Below are 24,751 nucleotides of genomic sequence, written 5' to 3' on the forward strand. Positions count from 1 at the left end.
GCTTGCTTGCTCACTTTTTTTAGAGTTGCCTTGTGGTGCGCCGGGCCACTTCGACCACCGCCACCACCCAGATAAAGGCCTCAGCACAAACAATAGAGGGGCCAAGAAAATCAACAGGTTCCCACGTTGCGGAGAATATACGTATTACGGATAAACAACGTAAAGGTCATCGACAATGCAAATATTTTCTTTTTCTTTTCTTTTCCTCGTTGACTACTCCGGTACGGTACACAAGTTTCGATTGGGGGTTTCTCTCCCCTCAATGGGAACGAATCTTTTGCTTGCAAGGGCCATTCTGAGGCCCGTCCTAGTACACCTAAAATTGGTGAGCTTGATGATGGTTGGATGGGAGTTAAACAAATTGGCCCGCACCTCCCGATCGGTCACTGTTTCTGGCCGTTACAATTTCGACAACAACAACAAAAAAGTCTGGCTTCCGTGACCGCCTCTCAACGACAAGAACGCTCGCTGCGGCCAACATTCGCGACCCCTAAGGTATCCTCCCGAAGCGACAAATATTTCCCAATTTCGTATGTGAATGGACGCGCCATGAGGGATTGACGACTCGATTGGTCCACTTCGTCCCATTGATCTCTCTTCAGGTTTATCCTCCCTGGTCGCATGGGATCCACCAAGCCAATGACGTGGAGCGCTTCAAAAGGTCGCAAAAGATGGTGTGGTACAGGGATCATGCCTAGACGGTGAAGGATCGGACAAGTGAGAGTCACCAAATGGAAAAGAGTCAATCGAGTTGCGACAGGAATGGGAGGAACCGCAAGTCCGATATCATTTGCGCTGGGTAAGAGATTTTCATGCGCGCCAGCTTGGCGATAAGTGTTGTGCCTCACAGCTGTTCGACCAGGCAGGCAGATTGAACGGGATTGGTACTCGATGTAGTTCAAACGTCTCATCCGGCTGGCGATGGCGGTGGCGGTAGCTCCCTTCCCCTGGATGCTTTCCCGTCATCCAAGTTCCTTTGCGCCGGACCAAATTAGTTGTCGTTTTCTTTGTTTGTTAGTTCCTTCAGTGGACGCGCTCGCGACTATGGCAGCTGCTTCAGTACTAGGTCTAGACTACTCTAGTTCTAAAGTGACCGGAAATGCACTTTATTCTTATTTTTTTTCGGTCTATGTTACTACGTATTTGATTTGATTTTGTCCTGAATTATCTCGGTTCCACGTCTGTGTTGGGTTACAGGGGGGATTTCCTGCGAGTGGGTTTCATTAACGGTCAGGAACCCGTCAATAATGGTTCTTGCTCTTGCTCCTTATACAAACAAGTTAATTCCGGATCAGATGGAACAGAGGAGCATGCCACCCAAGATCAACAACCGAATGCAAAGTTTCCGGTGGCCTTGCGCCGTGCCTGCATCAGTTAACCACACAAGTAGGTAATTATGTAAGGTGGACAGGTTTTGCGATGCGTAAAATAAAAGGGTACCTCCTCAACGGTGCTCTCTGTTCCTGGCGGTGCATGAGTCCGGTCCAGCCGAATTCATGTACAGTAAGTAACTGGTGGTGCGCGAGCCACACTGGGATATTTCCCGCTTAGCGAGGCCCGGCTCTTGTTCACCAATAGAAGCACAAGCGCAAATCGAATCTTGTCGGTTTGGGCGGTTCGCCCCTGTAACCTTTATCTGAGTCTCTAGTTCTAGACGCGGAAGAGACTCCGTATTTTGTTATTATGCATGGGCTTGCCAGGTTTCAAATTGGTAGAGAAAACGAGGAAGAAAAACCCAAAGGTTAATAAATATGTCATGCCATGCGCAAATCATCATCCCTCATCGGATCGTCCTTCGCCTAACTATCCGTAAGTACCTAGTCATCGGCTTATCTTTTGGTTGATACTAACTGGTCACATCGAGCCACCTTGAGTGAATGCTGGATTTTTAAAAAAGCATGCTCCATGCATTTGCGCCCAATACAGACAGGGTTGCTTGGAGTCGGGACGGCCATTCGAAGTACACCGCTCTGCTGAGTTCCACGGTAGATTGCGACTTGCGCGCGCGCGCAAGCCTGGTGACCGGAAGCCAGCGCAGTTTTTTTTTTTTTTTTTTTTTTTTTTCGCTCTGCTCCTGAAGGATAAGAAGAAAAGTCCACGCCGGGGCTTCCGTGGTTCCCCAGTCTTTTTTGCTAAACATTGACAGATGATGGTTTCGGCACGGGGCCCACAGGTAAATAATATATGTATGACCAGAAACTACCGGCGACTCTGATTTACCCGTCTGGTACTGCCGAGAAAATCCGGCCTGGAATTTCCGTTACCTTATTGAGATTTATCTCTGAAGATCAACAAGGCTCATGCGAAATGGCTGATCTAGGAGGGCTGAGCGCAAAAGACGCACGGGGGCCACTCTAAACACAGACAAGGAAGACCCAAATGCAGTCGTGACCATGACCAAGACAAAGCGTTATGCCACCGATACCGATTGACATTGGGAGTGATCAAGACTAAGGATAGGGTTTCGAGCTCCCGTCCCAAGGTTTGGACTCCATCATGTCGCTCGCTGATGCCAGACCCCGGATTCCGGAAAGCCTGGGTGGATTGTAGAACTGTCGCGATTTGCGACCGGTCGAGTTCAGAGCGTGCTGTCGCAACGTCTCCAAGGTGGAGATGCTAGCTCATCATAAGATTGACGAGTAAGCGTGTCGCAACCTATCAATTCCGCCATTGCCTTTCTTGATCAAACACATCGGCCACGTCAAGAAGCTCCGACGGCACCGTTGGACGGACAAAGGATGCTCAATCCTGGAATTTGAGCCTCTCTGTGAATGATGCGCGCAAATGGCAGTTGCGACATTAACAGAGCCGCACTCCAGGGAAGCAATGCGCATTCGCCAGGGCAGAAGGCTACCTCACCTAGGTCCCTTACCTTGAACAATGCTCGCGGGGGAGCTGTCGGCGTGTTTCTCTTTCCAGAACAGATGGGATGGGTGCCTCAGAAGTCTTGCCCGCGGTTTTACTGGACAGAAATTGGTCGTCTTCGAAACAAAGTGGGTGATCGTGCTCGCCTCAGCCCACTCAAATCCCAGCTTCGCCCCGAATCTCTGGAGTAAGAAAGTAAGGTCTAGAAAGGCATTCCACCGAAGAACCAAGAAGTTAGTCACGATGGGCGCGAATTCATCTGTGGCAACAGAAGTGAGCAAGCAATTTATTGGGATTGGCTCTTGTTTGCGTGGGCTTTCCTCATGGTTGAATTGGTGTCGAATCGCTTTCGCTCCTGCGTTTTCTCGACCCGTCGCATAGGATGCCCCTCGTCTCGTAGACGGAGATATTAACACGTGACTGCGTGTCAGTGCTGTTCTTGGCGGTCGCGGCGACATAAGCGAAACGAAAAATGGAGATTTACAACGCAGAAACATACGTGCAGAGAGCTAACGCACGTAAATAGTTTGATAAGGCCAGTTGAAAGGCAAAATCAGCGAGTTCAGTAGACCAGAAACGGTTGAAAAGCTATAATGTAAGTCAACCTCCAAAAAGACTGTCGCCGGGAGACGCGACAACGTTCCTGTCTACGTCATACACAAGTTTTTGAGGTACAGGGTAGCTGCGGGTCGAGTGGGGAACTTGATCAATGCCCATGGCGACGGAGCGCCCAGACATGTGCGAGAGCCGTGCGCGCCGCACCCGTTCCAATGTCAACAAACATTGGAGCGAGATTAAAAAACAACAGTCTCCTTTCCCGATTCTATGCACAGGAAAAGGGCGAGTGCAGGGAGAAACAAACAAAAACTGGTCGTCAACCCAATATCAAGGCAATCCCGACGTGTATTCTCGTCCTTTACAACACATGTTTGCGATGCAGTGTTGTTCCTGATTGTACCAATTATCATCTTCCTCACTAATTGCCAAGTTTGTTGTCCTCCATCACCGGGCTGTTCCGCAAGCTCATCTCCCCCAGACGACGCCCACTCAGCTCCAGCTCCAGCCAGAAAAAAAATTCTTGCACCCGGCAAATTGATCTGGCCACAGGACGATCCCGCCTTCAATCTGCATTTTCAGCAATCTACGCTCGCCTTCACCTAATCCCACTGGGGATAAATTCGATTGTTAGGCGAAGCGATCCTCGTGGTCTGCTTACCTTTTAACCGCCGAACTCTCGGCCTATTTGAGTTTCAGGCACAACTTTAGGATTACTTGTTTAGTAGTCGAACTTCGCGATCATGGACGCAAGGGTAAGCGCAGCTCTTTTGTTATATGTTTATGTATAGCTTGGCGCGTATTTTTCAGATATTTGCAAAGTCTTCACAACCGCAGTTCAGATGACACCCAGTCGATCGTCACAAAGGACTCAAACTGATATCAATGTTTCTCAACTTTAGCCACAACGTCCCTCCCGTGCTGGAGCCCTCCAGCCGTCTGGCAACGAGAACATTGCACCGGTCAAACAAGTTTTGCATCAGCGTCATAAGTCGGCCGGGAATCTGAAGACCATCTACAACCCAGCTACTGCGTTCCCGGCAGGTGGTCTCAACGTTGCACCAAAGCGAGCTGTCTTCGGCGAGATGAACACGAACGCCAAGAGCGCAGCTCAGGATCTGCCCTCAAAGAAGGCATCCATGGCTCCAGTGGTTTCCCATGTGGGCAAGGAGAACTCTGGTAAACCAGCAGCTTTGCAAAAGCCTGCACAACGATCGAGTAAAAGCTACGCGATGCTGCACCAGCAGCCATCCGCAGCTGATACCCACGGCGCTGCACTTCGCAAGGCCACGGCCGATGTACTCACTAAGCCTCAAGTGACCAAGAAGACCACTTTCGTATACCAAGACACGACTGCTGCACAACTCCTGCCCGAGCCGAATCAGCATATGATTGCTGATCACCCAGTAATACTCCCAAAGCCCGACATAATCAAGAATCCCCGCCATTACAAAAGCCAGCCTCAACTTAAGCCGAATCAGCCCGTCCTCCGCCGAACTCTTAGCAGACAGTTCGCCGAGGTGGCGAGCTTGATCTCGTCAGCTCTGGCGGAAGAGGCCCAAGATCCACCATATGAGGATGCGTTGGAAGAGATTGCCGACATCAATGGGTCAAGGGGCGTTCCAATCAACATACTAGGTGACTACATGGAGGAGCCAAACATTGAGATTATCTCGCATGATGCTATAGATGACTACCCCTTGGAGGAGCACGTCCCAGCACCGCCAACCGCATTCGAGTCCGAAGACGGGTGGGAGGAGGAGGACGGCGATATGGATGACGAGCAAGGTTATACCACTGCCCATTCTTACCGATCCCATGGCGAAAACACCACGGGGGGGCTCACTGAACTCCTGGCCCCCAAGGCAACGGCCAGAGTGCAACAGGAACTGGAGCAGGCCAAAGCAATCGTCGAGGAGTCGAGGACTATTGAAGAAATCGAAGAGGAGCAATGGGATGTCAGCATGGTGGCAGAGTATGGAGAAGAGATCTTTGAGTACATGCGCGAGCTCGAGGTATGACTGTCCGAAACGCAGCATGGTCTTTTTCGCACAAACGAATTTACCTGGGCCACCTTGACTAACATCATATGTCTTAGACCCGTATGACTCCCGACCCTCACTACATGGACATCCAAACAGAGATACAGTGGTCCATGCGCTCAGTCCTGATCGATTGGGTCGTTCAGGTTCACCACCGATTCACGCTCCTCCCCGAAACTCTCTTCCTATGTGTCAACTACATCGACCGGTTCCTGTCACAGAAGGTCGTTTCCGTTGCCAAGTTGCAACTTGTCGGAGCCACGGCCATATTCATCGCGGCCAAGTACGAGGAGATCAACTGCCCCTCGGTCAATGAGATAATATTCATGGTCGACAACGGCTTCTCTGCCGATGAGATTCTCAAGGCTGAGCGTTTTATGCTCAGCATGTTACAATTCGAGCTTGGGTGGCCCGGTCCCATGAGCTTCTTGCGCCGAATCAGCAAGGCCGATGACTACGACCTGGAGACCAGGACTCTGGCGAAGTACTTCCTCGAAGTTACTATCATGGACGAGAGATTTGTTGGCTGCCCGCCAAGCTTCCTGGCAGCTGGAGCACACTGCCTCTCTCGAATGATTCTTGAGAAGGGTGACTGGGTAGGTTATCAAGTCTACTTGTCTGCTGCAGCCCGCGTGATATCAGCACCGTACTAACAACCCCAAAGTCACAGGCCCACACCTACTGGTCGGGCTACACCTGGTCTCAGCTCAGGCCACTGGTGGCGTTGCTATTTGACTGCTGCCAGTACCCCGAGAAGCACCATCAAGCCGTGTTTGAAAAGTACTGCGACCGCCGCTATAAGGGTGCGTCAACGTTTGTCCAGAGGGCCATCGCGCGCGGCTGGACGCCGCCTTTCCCCATCCAGCAGCCATTCGTTTTGGACGCAAACTGCTTCGCAGAGACCATTGCCTCATGCAGGAACTTCTCTTCAATGGAAGTGGGACGCATGATGGCCACCGCGACGCAAGCATAACACCATCCCGACGCGATCAACAACACCAACTACTCGTATTCACGTACATAATTTCGAGCCCAAGGGGTCATCTGCCAGCTTACACTTCAAGCATGCCGACGATCACCTTCGAAGTTCCAACCCACAACATTTTTTTCTTCAACCAGATCACCAGTATTGGAAGGAGTACGGCGTCATTGTTTTGTTACTGATACTTATCATCTCCTTGCCACCCTCGACCCGGGGTGGCATTTCTTTTGGGAGACTTTGTCCCGGATCAAGAGCGAGAGAAAACAGTATTCTCTTGATTCTTTGTTTTTGTTTGCCTTTTGGTCGTGCTATTGTTTTACCTCTTACGTTTCACTACTAAATGACGGCTGACATGAGAACATGACGATAAATTTATTTTCTTGAGCATATTTTTGGTGTGCTTTTAATCTATTTCTAATTGCCGGTTGACGTTTTTCATCTCGCCTGTCTGTGCAGATTTTCTTACTTTGCGAACTTGAAAGTGACGGAGAGCATGGCATGGAATCTTAATGGTTGAGAGCAGATGTTTGGTCCTCATATGGGCGTTTGGGCTTCTGCTAGAACTATGCCTTGTTGTTATTAGACTTTGGGATTGACTTGTTTTATTTGGAAAAGAAGGCATTTCTCGAGCCGGATCGGTCTGGAGACGGCCAGGAGCTAAGAAAGCAAGCAAAAAAAAAAGACAAAAGCATAATTGGGGCTAAAACAAGGGCCATGAAGAATACAGTTGATGAAATGGCTGCTGCGTTGTGCTGGAGTGTTACTTACTTTCCTCTTGCCTTATACGGGTACCAATGAGCATGGGACAAAACCATTTCTCCTACCAATTTTTAGCTCAAGCCATACTTCTTTTTCCTGGAGTGTATGTAGTTCACTGGCAATCCTGATCTGATCTGTAAAGTTCGATCAACTCTTACCTTGACTTGACATCTTTTACCATACCGGGAAAGGTAATACGTATGATCAATAATTGATGGACCGCGTAGAATAAATGCAAAATAATGCATATAAAATACACACATTGGGTCCCGAAGCATTGTAAATACTTGTAGATGTAGGCTACGGACTTGAATATGATTTTTTTTTTCTCATTTGTGTCTATATCTATGGTTATGTTCCATACATATTTACTGAATGTTACAGTAGTAGCAATACTTAGTCAAATAATTGGCTTTGAAAACTTGTACTGAGCAATCGATGAACCAGAGCTGCAGATTTTTTATTCATAATGCAGCCTCTTTACGCAGTTTCATATCACGCATAGGCAAGTCAATAACCACTGACAAGAAACTTGCGGTAGAAAAGAAAAAAAAAGATGCTTTGACAATAATATATCAAGTTCATGTGGTTATATGTGAGTTGGCCTGAATCCATAAATAGTCAAGTTCAACCTCGGCAAGAATTAGCCGAGTCTTAGTAGTAGACATATTTAGACTACGCATCCCGTCGCACTCCATGCCGATGTTCTCCTTAACATCCCGATAATAGCAAAGGCAAACGATGGGACTGGTCAATACCACGTAGAGCCTTGAAAGCCGCCAACCTAAAATATTTCGAAGCAAGCAACAAGGTTAACTGTTGTTCTGCCGGCATCTCCCGCCGTTGGAATGAACCCCTGACGCATGCTCGAGCTGGATGTTGCGGCCCCGCCCCCGGGTCCACTTCCACTCCCAAGTCGGGCCCCCATTGGCGCGCAAACGGTCGCAAAGCCTAAACCGGTTTCGGCACGATCGTGTATGTACATACCTTACCTCTTTGTTACGGTAGGTAAGGTTCCAGCGAGGAACCTCCTGAAGTGCTTGCTGGTCGTCGGGAATTCGGGATATTTGGGGCGACAAGGAAGTTGAAGGAACCGACATTGGTTTTTGATAGCCAATCCACAAGTTCGCGAGTGTGCAAAATCACCCACGTGCCTGTCATTCTATGTAGCAGGTAAGAATCGATGGCAAACCCGAAGGTTGTGTCGAATACAAACAACACATCGAGGTTGCGTCGAAGCGCAAACGGCGCCAAGATTAATACTACCTACAGTTGCTCTGCAATCTGGTACTTCCTTAGTTGTGCAGTGCCGCGGCCGCGCCTAGCGTTGCAAGAGGGCTGCAGACTAAAAAAACCGACACTTTTTTGCCAGCGTGTGCCTGACAAGTCATGCAGACCCCTGTTTGTTTTACCGGATTTTCTTTGGACGGGGTCGGACGCTGCTCCTAGATGCACCGCAGCCGGCTGGAGCATCCGATCGAGGAAGAAAAAAAAAAGTAGCAATAGATTATCAGAGAAAAAGAAGAAATTGATGATCAACAACACCAGTCGCATCCGATTCCATATCATTAAAATTGAAAATAGACCTCCTGTTAGACTGTGGGAGCGCGCGCGCAGATCAAAGTTATTGTCATTTTGAATCCTATTCGCTAGTTTTAATCGTTTCGTTGGTCATCCGCCTTACTAAGTACTTGGTTGCTCGGTAGAGACTTTTTTCTGTGAGATTTTTTTTTTCGCCCTCGTTCGCGTCCACCGATCCCGGAGAATCGACCATCCCCAGCGCCAGCTGCTAAGCATCCACAGCAAACGCCCCTCTTTGAGCTCTTGCTATCTCTACCTTCGTCTGGAGTGACTCGAAAAAAAAAACCCATACGCGTTTCTTCAGTTCCGGGCACGTTCAAAGGTCGAGATTGTATCACAATTGGCTTTTACAGTGGAATCTCGTGACGTGTCTTGTCCTTCCTTAGCTTCAGTTGTCCAATCCACAACCGTACACATAGACAAGTTCGAACAGGTTGCTCGCGGTGCAACTTGTAGGCTCCAGACCCTCAAACGAACAATCAGCCATCTACATATACACTGGCTTCACCAGTAAGATAGTGCGCAGCAAACGCAAGGGTCAAGATGGCGGCGGCAAAGGCATCGGCGGTCAAGGAGGCGGTCAAGGAGACATTGATTGGTTCTACTGAAGAGCCGGCCAAGCTTTCGGCCCAGACCAAGGCGCGCTTCACCAAGTATGCCGTCAGTGATGCATCGGGCGAACTGGCAATGGGCCCTGAAGAGTTCATAAACGCCGTTGCGCCTGCCGAAGAGGACTATGTAAGCGTTGAGGAACCCAGAGGCACATGTGCACCTCTGCCATCACTCCCTGACCCTGCTGCTGACCACGAATCGTACAACCTCTATTTCAGCACAAGATCCAACGCGAGCAGTACTCAATCCTATTCAGGGTCGCCGATCGCAAAGGCTCGGGCAAAGTGACCCTCTCGGACTGGGCATACTTCGAGAACATCCTCAGCAAGCCAGATGCCGAGTACGAGATTGCATTCCGTCTCTTCGATGTCGAGCGCCTGGGAACCGTCAAATATGAAGACTTCAGGAGGCTGTACGAGCTCAACAAGGGCGAGCACACCATACCCTTCAACTGGGACTGCGAATGGGCGAAGCTATACATCGGCGACAAGAAGAAGCGCCACAACATGGACTACCAGCAGTTCTCTCAGATGCTCCGTGGCCTGCAAGGCGAGAGGATCAGGCAAGCCTTCCAGATCTTCGACAAGGACGGCGATGGCTACATCGAGCCCGAGGAGTTTGAGCGAATCATCCTGGAAACCTCCAAGCATAAATTGTCCGACCATGTCCTCCTCCACCTGGGCACCCTGTGCAACATCTCGCAGGGCAGCAAGGTGTCGTACGCCAACGTGCGCGCCTTCCAGAACATGATCAAGGAGATGGACCTGGTCGAGCTCATCGTCAGGCGAGCTTGCGCAAAGAGCACCGACGGAAAGATCACTAGGGCCGAGTTCCTCAACCAGGCCGCCAAGATCACCCGCTTCTCGCTCTTTACGCCTATGGAGGCAGACATCCTTTTCCACTTCGCCAGCCTCGACGAGCCCTCTGGCCGCCTGGGCCTGCGGGACTTTGCCAAAGTGCTCGATCCTTCATGGAGGAATCTCGACTCTGACGACCTGGCGCCGAAGCTGGCGGCCGCGGTCGGCCAGTCCACGGCCTCAAAGTTCCTCGGCAACGCCATGGAGTCGGCTTACAACTTTGCGCTAGGCAGCGTTGCCGGCGCATTTGGTGCGTTCATGGTTTACCCCATCGACCTTGTCAAGACGAGGATGCAGAACCAGCGCGGCGTCCGTCCCGGTGAGCGGCTGTACAAGAACTCAATCGACTGTTTCCAAAAGGTGGTGCGCAACGAGGGTTTCCTCGGTCTTTACTCGGGTGTCCTTCCCCAGCTTGTGGGTGTGGCGCCAGAAAAGGCCATCAAGCTCACTGTGAACGACTTGGTGCGCGGCTGGACGACGGACAAGAACGGCAAGATTGGTCTCCCTAGCGAAATCTTAGCTGGTGGTACGGCTGGGGCCTGTCAAGTTGTAAGTTTAAACGCCATCTCCGCATGACGTGTTTGGTCCATGCAAGGGCTTTGAATGTATCGTGTGACTTGCTAACCACCTCTGCTTTTGTTCAGGTCTTTACGAACCCTCTCGAGATCGTCAAGATCCGACTTCAGGTGCAGGGCGAGGTCGCCAAGACAGTAGAGGGTGCACCCAAGCGGTCGGCCATGTGGATCGTCCGAAACCTGGGTCTCGTCGGTCTCTACAAGGGTGCCTCAGCCTGCCTGCTCCGTGACGTTCCCTTCTCGGCCATTTACTTCCCGGCATATAGCCACTTGAAGAAGGACGTCTTTGGCGAGTCGCCGACCAAGAAGCTCGGCGTCCTGCAGTTGCTCCTTTCCGGTGCCATCGCCGGTATGCCTGCTGCGTACTTGACGACGCCGTTCGATGTGATCAAGACGCGACTGCAGGTGGAGCAGCGCAAGGGCGAGACGAGCTACACTGGTCTGAGGCACGCAGCGACGACCATCATGAAGGAGGAGGGACCCCGGGCCTTCTTCAAGGGCGGACTGGCCCGAATCTTCCGGTCGTCGCCTCAATTTGGGTTCACCCTTACTGCGTACGAGATCCTGCAGACGGCCATCCCGTACCCGGGCAGCAAGTCGGCGAGCCAGGACCAGCTGCACCCAGGAATCGCTGGTGGCAGCGGCATCACCACGGTCGCGACGCTTTCGGAGAAGAAGGCCGACTCGACTCCCTTCGCGCGCAGCAGGAACGCCCTCAAGATCATTCTGGACCTGGATGAGGACTTTGGTCGCATGAAGCGACCAGACGAAGAGGCCTGGAAGTCGCTGCCGGCTGTGATGGGCGGCAAGAGCAACTAAAGAATACACCGGCAAAAGATTTTGCGGCTGGCGGGGGAACTAGATAATAGATTATTTCTTGAGAGGAATTGCGGTATGGATAGAGGCATGGAAAGCAAACATGATACATATTGTACTTGAATGGGGTTCTTGGTCTTGTTCTTTTTTTTTTTTTTTTTTTTTTTTTTTTTTTTTTTTTTGTATTTGATGGCCTTGTTTAGGTTTTGTCTTTTCTGTTCAGGGAATTGGGTGTTTCTTATTTTTGCTCTTGTTCTTTGCCCTCATCTGGCGTTTAAACTCTTTTTGTCTTCCCTCCACGAGAAAAAACAAAACCACAGGATTGCTTTCAGATTATTTTGGGTTGCATCGTCCTCTTCTCCTTTTCACTGGTTTTACAACCCGACCTTTCTTATGCTCCTCCTATAGAAGCACATCAGCTTGGAACAAAAAAGAAAAAGACGGATATATGGAAGAAAGCTTGTCGTACAAAAAAGAGAGTCTGGGATGGCGCCTGTTGGCTACTATGGTCTATACCGAGTTGTCATCCTTTTGTTATGCTTGAGTTGTCTTTCTGCTCTGTTTTAATTCCTATTCTAGACAAGATAGGCCAGATAGACAGACCCAATAGTTTGTAGTGGGCGAGTGCTCGTGATCTGTTAGAATGTTTTGATTGGCTCGTCTAAATCTAGTCTGGGTCTAGTTCTAGTATGTTGCGGATAGATCTTTACTGTTGTTTTGCCTCTTATATGTAACAACGGAACTTTTGGTCATAAGATAGTTTAATAAAGCCTGAGGAAAACACAGACAACAGCACATGTACTATGCGGACCCTTTATACAACAATTAGGACCAGCTGTACAACGCAAGGTTATTGTTTTGCAGTCATGTTACACAAATTTCAACCCGTTATATCTGGAAATAGCCTTTCCACAACCTTTTGAGAGTGCCGTTGGGGTCGTACTTTTGCGCAACGTTGATCAGCCGCTCCTCATTTGCCTTGCCGTAACCGGCAAAGACGTCCTGACTCTGGGCGGCATAGTTCATGTAGACAAAGTCAGACCCTGCACCCCTCTCGGCGGCGAGGGCGCGAATCTCGGCAATCGCCTTGTCGGCGCTTGCCAGTACGCGCTGGTCGAGGTCACGGCGCGCCCAGACGGAGTTGATTTGAACAATCGAAAGGGGCCCATCCTCCAGCCGCAGGCCCAGGGCGTTGCCGCCGTTCTTCTGCATGGCCTCGAGCACGTTGGTCGTGATGGGATGCAGGCCGAACAGGACCCAGGTGGAGTTGTCGTTGGTTTCGGTGCCGAGCGCCTTTACGCGCGAGCGGTGGCCCTGCGCAATAGTGTAAATCTCTTCGAGCAGCTGCTCTGACCCGTCCTTGAGGTGCACGGCGATGTTGGTCCAGGCCCTGCGGCTTCCGTTGGGGTCGCCGGATAGAGAGGCGAAGTGGGTCGATACGTTGCCGACCAGTGTCGTGTTCCTGAGCACGTTCGAGGCGGCGGCGGTTTTGGCAAAGACGGGAGGGATGGCACCACTGGTTGCCGGAAGCGTGGCGTGGTACATGTAGTTTATGGCGATCTCGGTGCCAATGAGCGGGTTGTCGAGGAAAACCAAAAAGTTGTGCGCATCCGAGTCTGAAGGAAGACGGTTCAGGACAAGATCCACATAGTTCGAGAAGAGCTCGGCTCGGACCGCCGGGGGATGGTATTGTTGGAGGCCCCAGAGGTCGCCTTGGGCAAAAGTGACCAAGTCGAAGCGGGAAACAATGCCGAAGCTGGATCCTCCACCACCGCGCAAGGCCCAATAGAGGTCAGGATTCTGCTCGGGCGAGGCTTCCATAACCTCGCCAGAGACCAAGACCACCTCGTAAGTACGCACATTGTCGCATGCCCAACCACGCTTGCCTGAAAAGTATGATAATCCACCTCCCAAGATGAGGCCAGACACTCCAACGTCGCCCATGCGCCCGCCAACCACGGCAAGTCCCATCGGGTCAAGGGTTGCGGCGACTTGGACCCAGCGAGCACCGGGGCCGACGGAGGTCGTTTCCCGATCGGACGAGACTTTCACCTGGCTAAGGCGCGCGAGGTCGATCGTGACGCCACCGGGGAGGTTCGAGCCCAGGTGGGCCGTGTGACCACCGCTTTTGACGGTGAAGGGGGCCGAGATGGAGGCCAGGATCTTGACCATGACGGAAATGTCGCCGGTGCTCTCGGGGTATGCAAAACATTCCGGCGACACATCGGACTGTCGTGTAGACCAGTAGTCGTTGGACACGGCGAACGCTGACGAATTGCGGTACGAAACCTTTCCGGGGAGCGCCCAGGACAGACTCGTGCAGGCATTCAGAGAAGGGATGGGCTCGGCGCTTGATCGAACAGCCTGCGCCAGCAGAGAGGCGAAGGGGTGGATGATTATTCTAGAGACCTTCATCTTGGCTGATACCGAGGCGATCTCATCTACCCACCTGTTTTTTTGAGTTGACAAAGGGATGAGGGGCGGGCGAGAGGGAAAGGGGTCCTGACACCGGGAGAAATGAAGAGCATCGCTTCTATTATATCAACCTTGCAATATGCTTTTTTTCATCTCTTGGTAAGGTGTACCTTAATTAACTTACAAGGTAAATGGTTCGTACTAAGATTATATCGGCAACTGACCGTAAAGTATATACGACCTACCCTGCTCAGCTACTGCAATGCCACCATGGCACTCAATAGGATTGGATCTGCAACGATCAGGGCTCGAGAATCAATGGACTCATGGAGCCATTCGTCTGATGGGGCAAATAAGATGTGAAGTTTAAAAAACAAGGCATCAAATCAAGTGAATGAAAACAATCCAAGGGGTTTCGGCTCCGGGATGGCCAATATCGGCCCCGGTAACCCGAGTCGATGCAGTCCTTACTATTGGTGATATTTGATGATGTTATGCCAAAAAACTTTTATTTTTTTTTATTTTTTTTGCTCTTGGTCCGCCTTCCTACTTACAAAAGGTATATGAATATTTATCACCCCGGCCCGAGATCAATCCCGCGTAAGCTGTCTTGGCTGTATGCGGGGCCTTGGTCTCAAGCTTTGTGCAAGGGACCCCTGATGTAACAAAACCCGAACCCACACTATTCTACCGGTAGAACTAAAATCAGCCGGGTCCGAGCGTTGTAACTGCCCTTGCAAATGTCGCCTTTTGCCTTTCCATCACACCTCACGGACCCGGGGTTGCAGACTGTGGCAACAATTGACCTGTTGACAATTCATACCACTCAGCACTTTCACTGGTCGCCGAGGCTTCTGTCAATTTATTTCACGCGCCCAGAATCAAAGCCTCTCATCACACATTTGAAATTGTGTAGCAACGCGCAGTTTTGTTTTTTGACTGGATTCAGTCGTCGCCAAGATGGACTTGCTCCCTTGGGTGTCATGGCTCTTTGGCTGGGTTTACTTCACATGCTGGAGCCTTTCATTTTACCCACAGCCAATACTGAATAACCAACGACAGTCGACAACAGGGACCACAATTGACTTTCCACTGTCCAACTGTCTGGGTAAGTTCTTAGTTACACACCCTACCACAATTGGGCCGCCAAGCATGCGTGGCTTGAGCCTTACATCACCTATAGGGCTTATGCGCCTGAGTACCTGCCTGAGTACCTGCCTGAGTACCTGCCTGAGTACCTTGACTTGGGCACCGACATTGCCTATAGGTACCTATATCTGACCATGAAGCTCTTGGACCACAGGCTTCTTCTCTTACTTTATCTACAACCTTGCTCTGTGCTACTCGCCCATTATCCGCAGCCAGTATGCTGCGCGCAACCATGGGCTTGAGCCAACCACGCGCTTCAACGACGTCGTCTTTTCTCTCCACGGGTTCATCCTCTCTTGTGTCACGACGAGTCAGTACATTCCTGGCTTATGGACCGGGTTTGAACGCGCCCCCGTCAGCCAACGCCCGAGCCGCTGGATGCTGGGCATCATCACCGGCTGCATCGTAGGCGTCGCTGCCGTGTTCCTTTTTGTGGCCGGTAGGGAAGGCCCAGGCACGGACCCGGCGCGAGACTGGTGCTGGCTCGACGTTATGTACGCCGTGAGCTACGTCAAGCTTATTGTCACCCTCGTCAAGTACACGCCGCAGGTCATAGTGAACCATCGCAACAGGAGCACCAAGGGCTGGAGCATCTCGCAGATCGCCCTGGACTTTTCGGGCGGTCTCCTCAGCATCGCGCAGCAGAGCATAGACAGCTACCTGCAGCACGACTGGTCGGGTTTCACCGGCAACCCGGTCAAGCTGGGGCTTGCCAACGTATCTATGATCTACGACAGCATTTTCTTTGTGCAACACTACGTTCTCTACCCGTCGTCCACCTCAGCTAAGGGTCCCGAGGCCGAGGGGCTTTTGGGGCGTGACGAAGAGGAAAGGAGGCTGGACTAGACTGTATCGTAGTACATATGTACATAGGTGCCTGCTATTTGGGTTCTACCTGCATCTGTCCATAGATATCATTGCGTCGAGTCCATTTCAGGGCTTAATGCGGAGCATAGCGCATGTTCTCTGTGAGCAGCGAAACATCAACGTCAGTTGTTGGCTATCAGCAAACATGAGATACCTTTGAGACGCTCGCAAAGTCATCAGGCATGTCATGGGTGAGTTTTTAGGATGGATTTCAAACAACAGGCATTATCACGACCAGCGGAGTATAGATTTAAATTAGCCCAAATTCCTGCTCAATCCGAACTTTGTACAGTTCTGTACAGTATGGTACAAGGCCAAGATGGTGCGGTGAAGTAAGCAGATCCCACGACGCCACAGATCATCAGTCAATTCTAGATATTGATGCCTCTAAATAGCTCAGGCTGACAATGGCTTTCAACGTCGCTTCCTCTTGGATTGTTTCTCAAAGCCGATCTCGAAGATAAAAGCAATGCGAAGTAGCATCATCCCCACCAAAATACCAAGATTTATCGAGTCCACAGCTCTCCAAGCAAGGGGGTTGAGGATCACATCGACCCCCAGCTCCTTGACGGTGGCCCGGATGTGCAACATGTCGCTCACCCAAATTCCTCCCATCACAGCCTTCCAGACCCTGAGGTCATCCGTCACCCTCAACACAACGGCGCTGTTGAAAGCCATGAGGAGGTACACAGCACCAACCTGATCCAGGAGGATTCGATGTACAGGTGGATCATATGCGAAATGAGGCGTCATGGTGTCGATATAACGTGTTGGGTCGAACATGGCCAAGACAGTGCCCGATGCGCAAAACACTGGCTCTACCCAGGACAGCATTGTGCGGTACAGGGTAGGTATACGTTGTACTGAGGTCATGTTGGCTGGTAGAAAAGCGATGCCGGAACTATTTTTAGGCGCGATGGAAAAAAATAAATAAAAAAAACCAGAAGAGATCAGATCCCACCAGTAATAAAGACACTTGGCGCTTGGCTTGCCTTGTCCAGTAGTTTATTCGGCGGTGGGTAGGTAGGTAATTATGTAGATAGGTACCTACCTAGGTACGTACGTCAGCACAGAATTTTGGGGTGCCATGTACCAGTAATGTGGGGTTTGAGTAACTGCTGGTACGGCACTGCCGGGGCTCGAGATGACAGGGTACCATGCCTGAGGCATCAACAATTTAACGTCGCGCGCGCGCTGGTGAGTCCACCCCAGGCACCCTGGGACCCGCGTTGAGCTGGGCCCGATCTGACGCGCGACGAAAACAAATTCAGGCGTTGGCAAAGGGCGGCCTGTCGCATCAACACAGGGCCTGATCAAAAGAGGCGGTCAATCAACGAACCACAGACCCCAGTCGCCAATTCATCATTCGTACACATCGGATACTCACTGGCTATCCTCCACTTCCCCCATATTTCCACACAGGCCGCTGCTCATGGAAAGCGCCGACGTCAACGCGACAGCCTCGCCGGGCCCAGACCCCGAATCGCGACGGAGTCGATCCGGCCGCGTCGTGCGGGCACCATCCAAATTCACCCCCGAGGCCACGCCCGCCCCTTCCGGCGCTGGCAAGCGGAAGCGACCCAACGGCCACGACGACACAGAGAACGATGCACCCAGCTCTGATGATGAACTGAGCGACCCCGAAGAAGTTGACGAGGACGGAGACGAGCACGACGACGATCCAAATGACGAGGATGCCGATGCGCCGCGGCCGAGGAAGCGAAACAATGCGCGTTCTAATGGCAAGTCAAAGAAGCCGGCGACCAAGAAGCCAAAGATCAATGGCTCTGGCCTGTCGCATTCGGCTAGCATACCCAGCAGGCCCAAGAAGGCTGCGCCGCGCATATCCATTGCTAATGGCGATGGCGACTCGCTCTACGGTAAGCCCCACCACCCAAAACTACTTGTAGCCCTCAAGATGATGATCATACCGGTACTGATGCGACACGCTATAGCCGATGTCTTTGGCTCGGGCAACAACTCGGATGACGTCGCCGGCCGCTGGTACACGAGATATACCCAGAACCAGACTGAAGCCGTGACGGACCTGGTGAACTGCGTCTTGCGGTCTGCAGGGTGTGACCAGGAGGTCAACGAGGATGACATTAATGACCCAGACAACTGTCCAAACAGGCTCGCAGAGCTGCAAAGTTTATATGAAGACGTAAGTGCACTGCGCCCTCCCAGACCGACATACGTTGTCACTTTGCTCTGAGCCATGCACTCACGATCAAACGACCGCCAGCGCCAACTCGCGGATTATCCTTTAATCGCCAAGTCCAAAACCACCAGGTCATTCCGAAGTCTGCTGGTCGACTTCTTCAAGTCGCTCCTCAATGTACTGCATGAAACCGAAACGTTGTACGAGGACGAGGTGCTCATGGAGAATATCGTGAGATGGGTGGGCTCCATGTCATCGTCTACCTTGCGCCCATTCCGACATACCGCCACCACTATAGCACTCTCAATGCACCATTCATTGGTTTATATCGCAAGGAAAGTCGATGAGCGGATTACCAAGGCGACCCAACAGCTCGAGGCCGAACAGGCTCGTTTAGGACAGAGGAAAGACAAGGCGGGCAGGCAAAAGCTCACTGCTCTTCAAGAATCTCTGGACCAGGCCAGTGAACACAGAGCCTTTTTGAAAAAGCAGATGGACGAACTCTTCGATACTGTCTTCATCCACCGGTACCGAGACGTCGATGTTAGAATTCGGGTAGAGTGCGTGGAAGCCCTGGGCAACTGGACCTTCGTCCTTCCCACCGTTTACATTGCACCCAACTACCTGCGGTATCTGGGCTGGCTCCTATCGGACACGGCGCCGCAAGCACGGCAGGAGGTGCTCAAGCAACTGGCGCGAATCCTGAAGCGGGATGCGGAAAAGATTGGGCACTTTATCGAGAGGTTCAGGCCTCGCCTGGTCGAGATTTGCACCAAAGATTCTGACGTCGGGGTCAGAGTTGCCGCGATCGGCGTTATAGACTGTCTGCGTGAGAGCGGTAATCTCCAGCCCGATGATATTGACCAGATCGGCAAGCTCATCATAGATTCCGAGGTCAGAATACGCAAGGCGGTGGCGGACTTCTTTATCCACGGCATTGAGGACAGCATAGAGAGCAGGGTCCAGGATATTGGCGGCACTGAGGCCATTGAGGAGATGTTTGACGATGACCAGGATGCATACGACTCGCCGCGCGAGGACTGGATAAAGGTCAAGTGCCTCGCCGAGCTGCTGACTGCTTACACGGCGGACGAGGAGCCAGTGCCGCATCGTACCCTGGGGCTAGAGATTGCCACAGACGTTCTCGACCCGACTTTCTCAGAGACACGAATCACGCTTGCCGCCCAGGCGCTCTTTGAGAAGATGCCCGAGATCAGCAACTGGGAGATCATTGCGGGCTACTTGTTGTTCGATCACAGCGTTCGCCAGACATCAAAATCACGATCCAAGGCGAAACCCACAGAGGCGGCATTCCGGACAGCAGTCGCGCCAGAAGGACAGGAGGAAACAACTCTCTTGGAGGTGCTTGCGGCGGCTGTACAACTGAATCTTGCGCAGAACGGCGAGCAGGAGCGGCTTAAGAAGAGGCCAGGGAGGACTGGTGACGGTGAAGCGGGTGAAGGCACGGCTGTACACCTCGCCGAGGCCATCCCCCGACTTCTCAAAAAGTACGGTGCTGAGGCAAACACTGCCAAGGTTGTACTTGGCCTTCACCGGCACTTGGATCTCGAGGTATTCTTGCAACTTCGCCAAGATTCAACAACCTACTCTCGGCTCCTGGACGAGATATGCGCCCAATTTTTGAGGCACGCCGACACGGCAGTCATATTCCAGGCCACGCGGGCACTGCTTCAGGCACGCCGGCACGAAGAGCTTCAAGAGCTGGTGGAGCGCAAGATGGAGGACCTGTGGCAGCACCTCATTGGTGCGCTGCGCAGATTCGACCAAACCACGGAGCTATCCGTTCGTGGAAACCTCGAGGAGAACGCACTGCTTCAGCTCATTACCTTGGTCATGAAGATTAGCAAGCTTGCTAGTATCTCTGCTTGTGTTCCCGTGCTCGAGGCTGATGGAGATTCGGACGAGTCTCGCTCACCGCCAATCCAGATCTTGGTGAACATGGTTCATCGAGGCAAGTTGGGTGAGGTCAACGACGACATTGATAACATCGAGGACGAAGTGACCATCTACACCATCAAGGCCTGCCATTTCTACTTTATGTGGAAAGCGGGAGACATTCTCAAGGCAATCAAGGGTGATCTCGATATTTCCAACGACGATATTGATCGGTTGTCAGATCTGCGCAAGACGTATGACAACAACCTTGTACACACATTCTCGTCCCGTGGTGCTTATGACGAACTTCGTCTCTTTGCGCTCGGGAATTACTGCGACCTGCAGACATTGTGTGCAGCCATCGGCCTGGCAGTCAGCGGCAAGAAGAACGAGGCCTCGTCGGAAGCCAGCAAATATGCTGGGCTCCAGGTTCTCGTACAGGAGGTCAAGGAAGCAGGTTTGGTTAGCGAGATCATAGCCATCTACAATACGGCCGAACGGCTTTACGCGATGCGGGCCAAGAAGACACTCGGCGAGCCGGCCCATGACGATGATCCTCAGGACGACGACATGCTGAGCGACGACGAGAACGAGGCCGATGCCACAAGGACAGACGAGGGCCGCAAGGCAGCTGAACTGCGCGCCGAGAAGAACCTATGCGACATTGCGGGCAAGCTCATCATGTGCGTGCGCGCTGGCATGATGGACAGGTCAGGTCCTCGCGCAGGCAGGCTGAAGAGGCGACTGCTTAGGAATCAGCACAGGCTGGGGCAGAACCTCAAGGCGGTCTTGGCCTATCTGGATGAGTCCAAGGGTCTCGAAGACGTGGACAAGAAGAAGAGTCGGCCCAAGGGGAAACAGCCGGCCAAGGATGGAGCCTCAGGCAAGCAGCAGCTGAGCGAGGCCATAGTCGTTGAGGACGACATTGAAGATGACGACGAGGATCTACCTGAAGAAGGCACCGTTGAGGACCTGCGGCGTCGGGAGCTAATCGACGACCCGATCGAGGACGAACCGCAGGACGAGGATGAAGACGAGGGAGGCGGCGGTGGCGCTGATGACGCGATGGATGAGGACAGTGTTATAGGGGATTAAAATCGGTGTCGGCGCTATGTCTATTCTTGCGTGCTTTTTATCTATGTTTTTTCAGGCCTGGGTATACTCTTTTGTGAATATGGTCTTTCTCTCTCTTTTTTTTTGTCTCTTCCACAACTACCCTCAATGAACGTTTCCCTCGGGGCTGCTGATTAACGGGCTTGCATGGGCCAAGGAGCCAGTCTTTGTAATGCTACGTTTCCTTCATGTTGAATGCCTTTTTGCCGTCATTGTTTCGAGAAAAGAAATTCCCCAGTCTCCCTCGACACTCTAATTGCGAAGCATTTTGACTCGGTGCGTGGCTCGGATCAAGGCTGTGTTTCCCTTTTCACCATGTCTGGTTACCTTTTCTTTTTTTTTTCTTGCTCATTATTCCCGGTTGATTGTTTGTTATCTCAAAATACCTTGACAGCGTTCTGCTTCGCATTTGGTCGCGTCACCATCCCATACCCCTTTTTCAGTGTCTTTGTATAGCAGCAGCAGGTAAATAACCGAAACATTTACCCTGAAAGAATAACAACCTGCCCGGAGCTTTTTTTTTTTTTTTTTGCTCTCTCTCAAGATTGCAGGGTTTCAATCGTCTTGACCAACACCCTCGCGGTGTGCACGCCCTCCTGCCTGACGACGTCGTGGTCGCCGGTGAGGTCCTTGAACAGCAAGGCCGGCACTCCGCTCTCACGCAGCGCCTGGTCCATGACGATGGCCTCGTCCATGTCGACCAGCGAGTCCTCGGGCGAGTGGGCGACGACGGCGAGGTGCTTCGGCACTCCGGACCACGCGTCGGCGTAGCCGCGGAACAGGGCCGGGCTGACGAGGTCCCAGGCGGCGCGGTCGTCGCCAAACGCGGCGGCCATGAAGCCCGTGTAGTTGCCGTCCTTGCGGCGGTCGAGGCCGTTGAGGTCGTAGATGCCCTCGAAGCCGACGACGGCGGCCGGTAGCGGGAAGGGCAGCGCAGAGGGCGAGGGCACGCCGGCCTGCGCGCCCATCAGGAGCTGGTACGACATGGTGGCGCCGCACGAGTGGCCCGTCAGGACGTAGCCGCCGCGGTTTCTGTCGAGGGGCCGCAGGGTGTGCAGCAGGGTCATGGCGGCCACGGCGTCCTGGATGTGCTCCGGATGCTGCGCGGCGCGGAGCTCGTTGGCCGGCGTGGCGGCCGGGTCCTGGGGGAAGTTGGCGTGCGGGGAGAGGCGGTAGTTGATCGAGGCGAAGCCGGCGATGTGCGCGGCTGCAAAATCCCGGTGCTCGTCGGCCAGGAGCCTGGAGATGGTGGGCTCCAGGCTGTGCAGGTCCACGTTGGGGTCGCGCCAGGCGCCGCCGTGGATGAAGCTTGTAGCCGGGGGTGGGAGTGTGAGTCTTTTGGTTGGTTTTTATCAATGGGGGTGAGGTTGAAAGTGTTCCCAGTTTGGAACTTACACTATCCAGTACTTGCCGTCGGTGGTGGTACCTGTGTTGCCGTCCTTGGCCGGAAAATCCCAGATGCCCAGGGTCTGGAGATCATGAACTTGTCCATATTTATGCTCCGAGTATACAAGAGTTTCAGCCATGGCGTACAAAAGGCCGATGTGAAGCAGCGAAAGACTGTGGGTGATTTTCATATTTTCGGCAGGTTAGTCGGCTATCCAAGTAGTTGAAAATATGGCAAGGGAGTCATCGTTGACTTACATCCCCGGGGCTGTAGCTGATAGTCCAACAAATTAAGAAATGGGTTTATAGTGATGACGGGTATCACGGCGTCGTCCTTATCGCCTTCTTGGATAATATGCGTGCCTATTGGTGACGCCTTGATTAAGGTATCTGGTATACTGCAAAATCAAACCCCGCTGTGGACAGATAGATGCAAGTTGGGTGGAGGTTTAATTCGGCAAATGTTCTGAACCAGCACTTGTATCTAGAATAGTATCGATTGAGAAACTTGGAAAAGAGTGCGCGACACGACCACTTGGATGGTTTGAGGCACGGTTTCGCAGTCGCAAGACCGCATAGGAAAGTACCTCGGACAACCCAATCATGCATGCACTGACGCTTTTGTGTGTGATCTTCTCTTGACCAGTAGCCCCACACACAGGCGGGTCATCTTTTCGGCTAGGTACTTGAGCTTGTAGTCGGCTCTGTGGGACAGACAGAGATAGCTCATACCTAAAGCCTGGTTTATCTCATATTTTCGCATAGATAAAGTTGCAGGAATTGTCGATAGGATGACGTCCAGCGTTCAGACCATAGCTGCGGAAATTACCAGCGCACACTCGGCAGGGATCCCATGTTCCTTCCCTTCCGCCTCCGGGCTGTCGGCTATCGTCCTGCGCCGTCGGACATCTTCCGCCGCTTCGGGTAGGATCTTCGCCAAAACACCTCTCCCTCTCCCAGATGCACAGGTGCCTGTCCTGCCACACCAACAGACCGCGACCTGCTGCGACCTCGGCGACTCGTTGCGCTCTGCTCCTCCTCTTCCTCAATCAAGCCTTCGGTGAAGACAAGGTCCCCGCGCCGGCCCAGAACCTCCCTCCCGGCCTCCTGGAGCAGGATCCCAAACGCGATGAGCGCCGTCTCGTCCATGCTGCGCTCGTCGACGTGTCGCGTCCCCACAAAGCAGCTCGACCTGAGCTCCTTTGCATCCTGACCGGGGCCCGGAACCGCCAGCTGCTCGTAGAAATTCGCAGCATACCCGTGCACCGCCTTGAGCAGGTCGCTGTCTGGCAGCAAGTCCCTGCCTGCGTCGGGGAGGGCCTCGTGCTGCGAGTGGTAGACGTCCTTTTCCGCATAGCGCTGGGGTGCGCCGAGGCGCTGAAAGAGAATTTCCTCGGGGGCGAGAGTTGCGTCCTTGAGACCGTAATAGCCGTCTTTGGACTTTGTGCCTACGGCTGATGAGGCGAGATGGTGAGTGGTGGTCACTCGTCCTGTGATTGGCGGCGTCAGTGAGTTGAAGTCAACAAGGTGAGTAAGTCGGAGAGAGACCTTACCTGCAACGGCATCGTAGAGGTTTGCTTGTCTCTTCTTTCTTCGGCCATTTTGCCCTTTTGCATTCGTCGCTGGCTTCTTGGCCTCTTTGGAAGAATCCATATTTCTATGGTGGGGCTGAATGAAGCTCTAATGCTGATTGATGATGAAGATCCACGGCGACTTGCCAGAGAAAATAGCAAAGACTGAGAAATGGATGAAAAATTGATGATGATCACCTTTCCATTTACCCTCGGGGAATCTGGTCAGGTTGTTCAGCCTTCTCCTAGCTTTTGCATGCCCATAATCGGGGTTTGGGGAGGGTATTTCGAATTATCCTCCTCATGAACCCAGAGGCAGCAGTATGTAAGTGCCTGCTTTGCTTAAATCTTTGTACACGGCACACGGCGTGGGAGTTGGAGAGAAATTCAAGTCACAGGAGAGCTAGCGACCAGTCACATGCGCTGAGCTGAGAGGTGAGTGGGTTCGGATCCACTCTCAATTGGACCATGATTCCCCCCCCCCCCCCCATGTTTGTGTCCCAAAACTGCAAACAAAACCAAGACTCATTGCTTGCAGACAATTCAGTA

The 24,751-nt window shown here is 52.3% G+C and overlaps 10 protein-coding genes across 10 annotated transcripts; 5 read left to right on the forward strand and 5 right to left on the reverse strand.

Annotated features, from left to right (window-relative positions):
- Positions 1-2,880: 2,880 nt before the first annotated feature.
- Positions 2,881-3,246, forward strand: MGG_15846 (uncharacterized protein; the record flags this gene model as incomplete). The annotated part of the gene is made up of 1 exon (XM_003715197.1): positions 2,881-3,246. One exon carries the CDS (start codon positions 2,881-2,883, stop codon positions 3,244-3,246), a length of 366 nt encoding a protein of 121 aa, XP_003715245.1.
- A 443-nt stretch (positions 3,247-3,689) lies between these two features.
- On the forward strand, positions 3,690-7,337 carry MGG_07065 (G2/mitotic-specific cyclin-B). Its single transcript, XM_003715198.1, has 4 exons — positions 3,690-4,175; positions 4,323-5,435; positions 5,519-6,058; positions 6,127-7,337. The coding sequence occupies exons 1-4, from the start codon at positions 4,164-4,166 to the stop codon at positions 6,433-6,435; spliced, it is 1,974 nt and encodes a 657-aa protein (XP_003715246.1). The 5' UTR covers positions 3,690-4,163; the 3' UTR covers positions 6,436-7,337.
- Positions 7,338-7,914: 577 nt separating this feature from the next.
- MGG_15847 (uncharacterized protein) lies at positions 7,915-8,773 on the reverse strand (the record flags this gene model as incomplete). The annotated part of the gene is made up of 3 exons (XM_003715199.1): positions 8,474-8,773; positions 8,191-8,365; positions 7,915-7,987 (listed from the first exon to the last, which is right to left on the reverse strand). Exons 2-3 carry the CDS (start codon positions 8,301-8,303, stop codon positions 7,915-7,917), a joined length of 186 nt encoding a protein of 61 aa, XP_003715247.1. The 5' UTR covers positions 8,304-8,365; positions 8,474-8,773.
- Positions 8,715-11,790, forward strand: MGG_07066 (calcium-binding mitochondrial carrier protein Aralar1). The gene is made up of 3 exons (XM_003715200.1): positions 8,715-9,522; positions 9,615-10,802; positions 10,898-11,790. The coding sequence occupies exons 1-3, from the start codon at positions 9,328-9,330 to the stop codon at positions 11,645-11,647; spliced, it is 2,133 nt and encodes a 710-aa protein (XP_003715248.1). The 5' UTR covers positions 8,715-9,327; the 3' UTR covers positions 11,648-11,790.
- Positions 11,791-12,276: 486 nt separating this feature from the next.
- MGG_07067 (FAD binding domain-containing protein) lies at positions 12,277-14,429 on the reverse strand. Its single transcript, XM_003715201.1, has one exon. It carries the CDS (start codon positions 14,057-14,059, stop codon positions 12,533-12,535), a length of 1,527 nt encoding a protein of 508 aa, XP_003715249.1. The 5' UTR covers positions 14,060-14,429; the 3' UTR covers positions 12,277-12,532.
- A 407-nt stretch (positions 14,430-14,836) lies between these two features.
- On the forward strand, positions 14,837-16,458 carry MGG_07068 (cystinosin). The gene is made up of 2 exons (XM_003715202.1): positions 14,837-15,167; positions 15,363-16,458. Exons 1-2 carry the CDS (start codon positions 15,020-15,022, stop codon positions 16,052-16,054), a joined length of 840 nt encoding a protein of 279 aa, XP_003715250.1. The 5' UTR covers positions 14,837-15,019; the 3' UTR covers positions 16,055-16,458.
- On the reverse strand, positions 16,254-17,132 carry MGG_15073 (uncharacterized protein). Its single transcript, XM_003715203.1, has one exon. The coding sequence runs from the start codon at positions 16,946-16,948 to the stop codon at positions 16,490-16,492; it is 459 nt and encodes a 152-aa protein (XP_003715251.1). The 5' UTR covers positions 16,949-17,132; the 3' UTR covers positions 16,254-16,489.
- Positions 17,133-17,507: 375 nt separating this feature from the next.
- Positions 17,508-21,227, forward strand: MGG_07070 (uncharacterized protein; the record flags this gene model as incomplete). The annotated part of the gene is made up of 2 exons (XM_003715204.1): positions 17,508-18,239; positions 18,321-21,227. 2 exons carry the CDS (start codon positions 17,508-17,510, stop codon positions 21,225-21,227), a joined length of 3,639 nt encoding a protein of 1,212 aa, XP_003715252.1.
- A 557-nt stretch (positions 21,228-21,784) lies between these two features.
- MGG_15074 (uncharacterized protein) lies at positions 21,785-22,771 on the reverse strand (the record flags this gene model as incomplete). The annotated part of the gene is made up of 2 exons (XM_003715205.1): positions 21,785-22,553; positions 22,641-22,771. 2 exons carry the CDS (start codon positions 22,769-22,771, stop codon positions 21,785-21,787), a joined length of 900 nt encoding a protein of 299 aa, XP_003715253.1.
- Positions 22,772-22,978: 207 nt separating this feature from the next.
- MGG_15075 (uncharacterized protein) lies at positions 22,979-24,284 on the reverse strand (the record flags this gene model as incomplete). Its single annotated transcript, XM_003715206.1, has 2 exons — positions 22,979-24,121; positions 24,185-24,284. The coding sequence occupies 2 exons, from the start codon at positions 24,282-24,284 to the stop codon at positions 23,517-23,519; spliced, it is 705 nt and encodes a 234-aa protein (XP_003715254.1). The 3' UTR covers positions 22,979-23,516.
- Between the last annotated feature and the right edge of the window lie 467 nt (positions 24,285-24,751).

This window comes from Pyricularia oryzae, chromosome 2 (assembly GCF_000002495.2).
Source record: "Pyricularia oryzae 70-15 chromosome 2, whole genome shotgun sequence".
NCBI classification, from domain to species: Eukaryota; Fungi; Ascomycota; class Sordariomycetes; order Magnaporthales; family Pyriculariaceae; genus Pyricularia; species Pyricularia oryzae.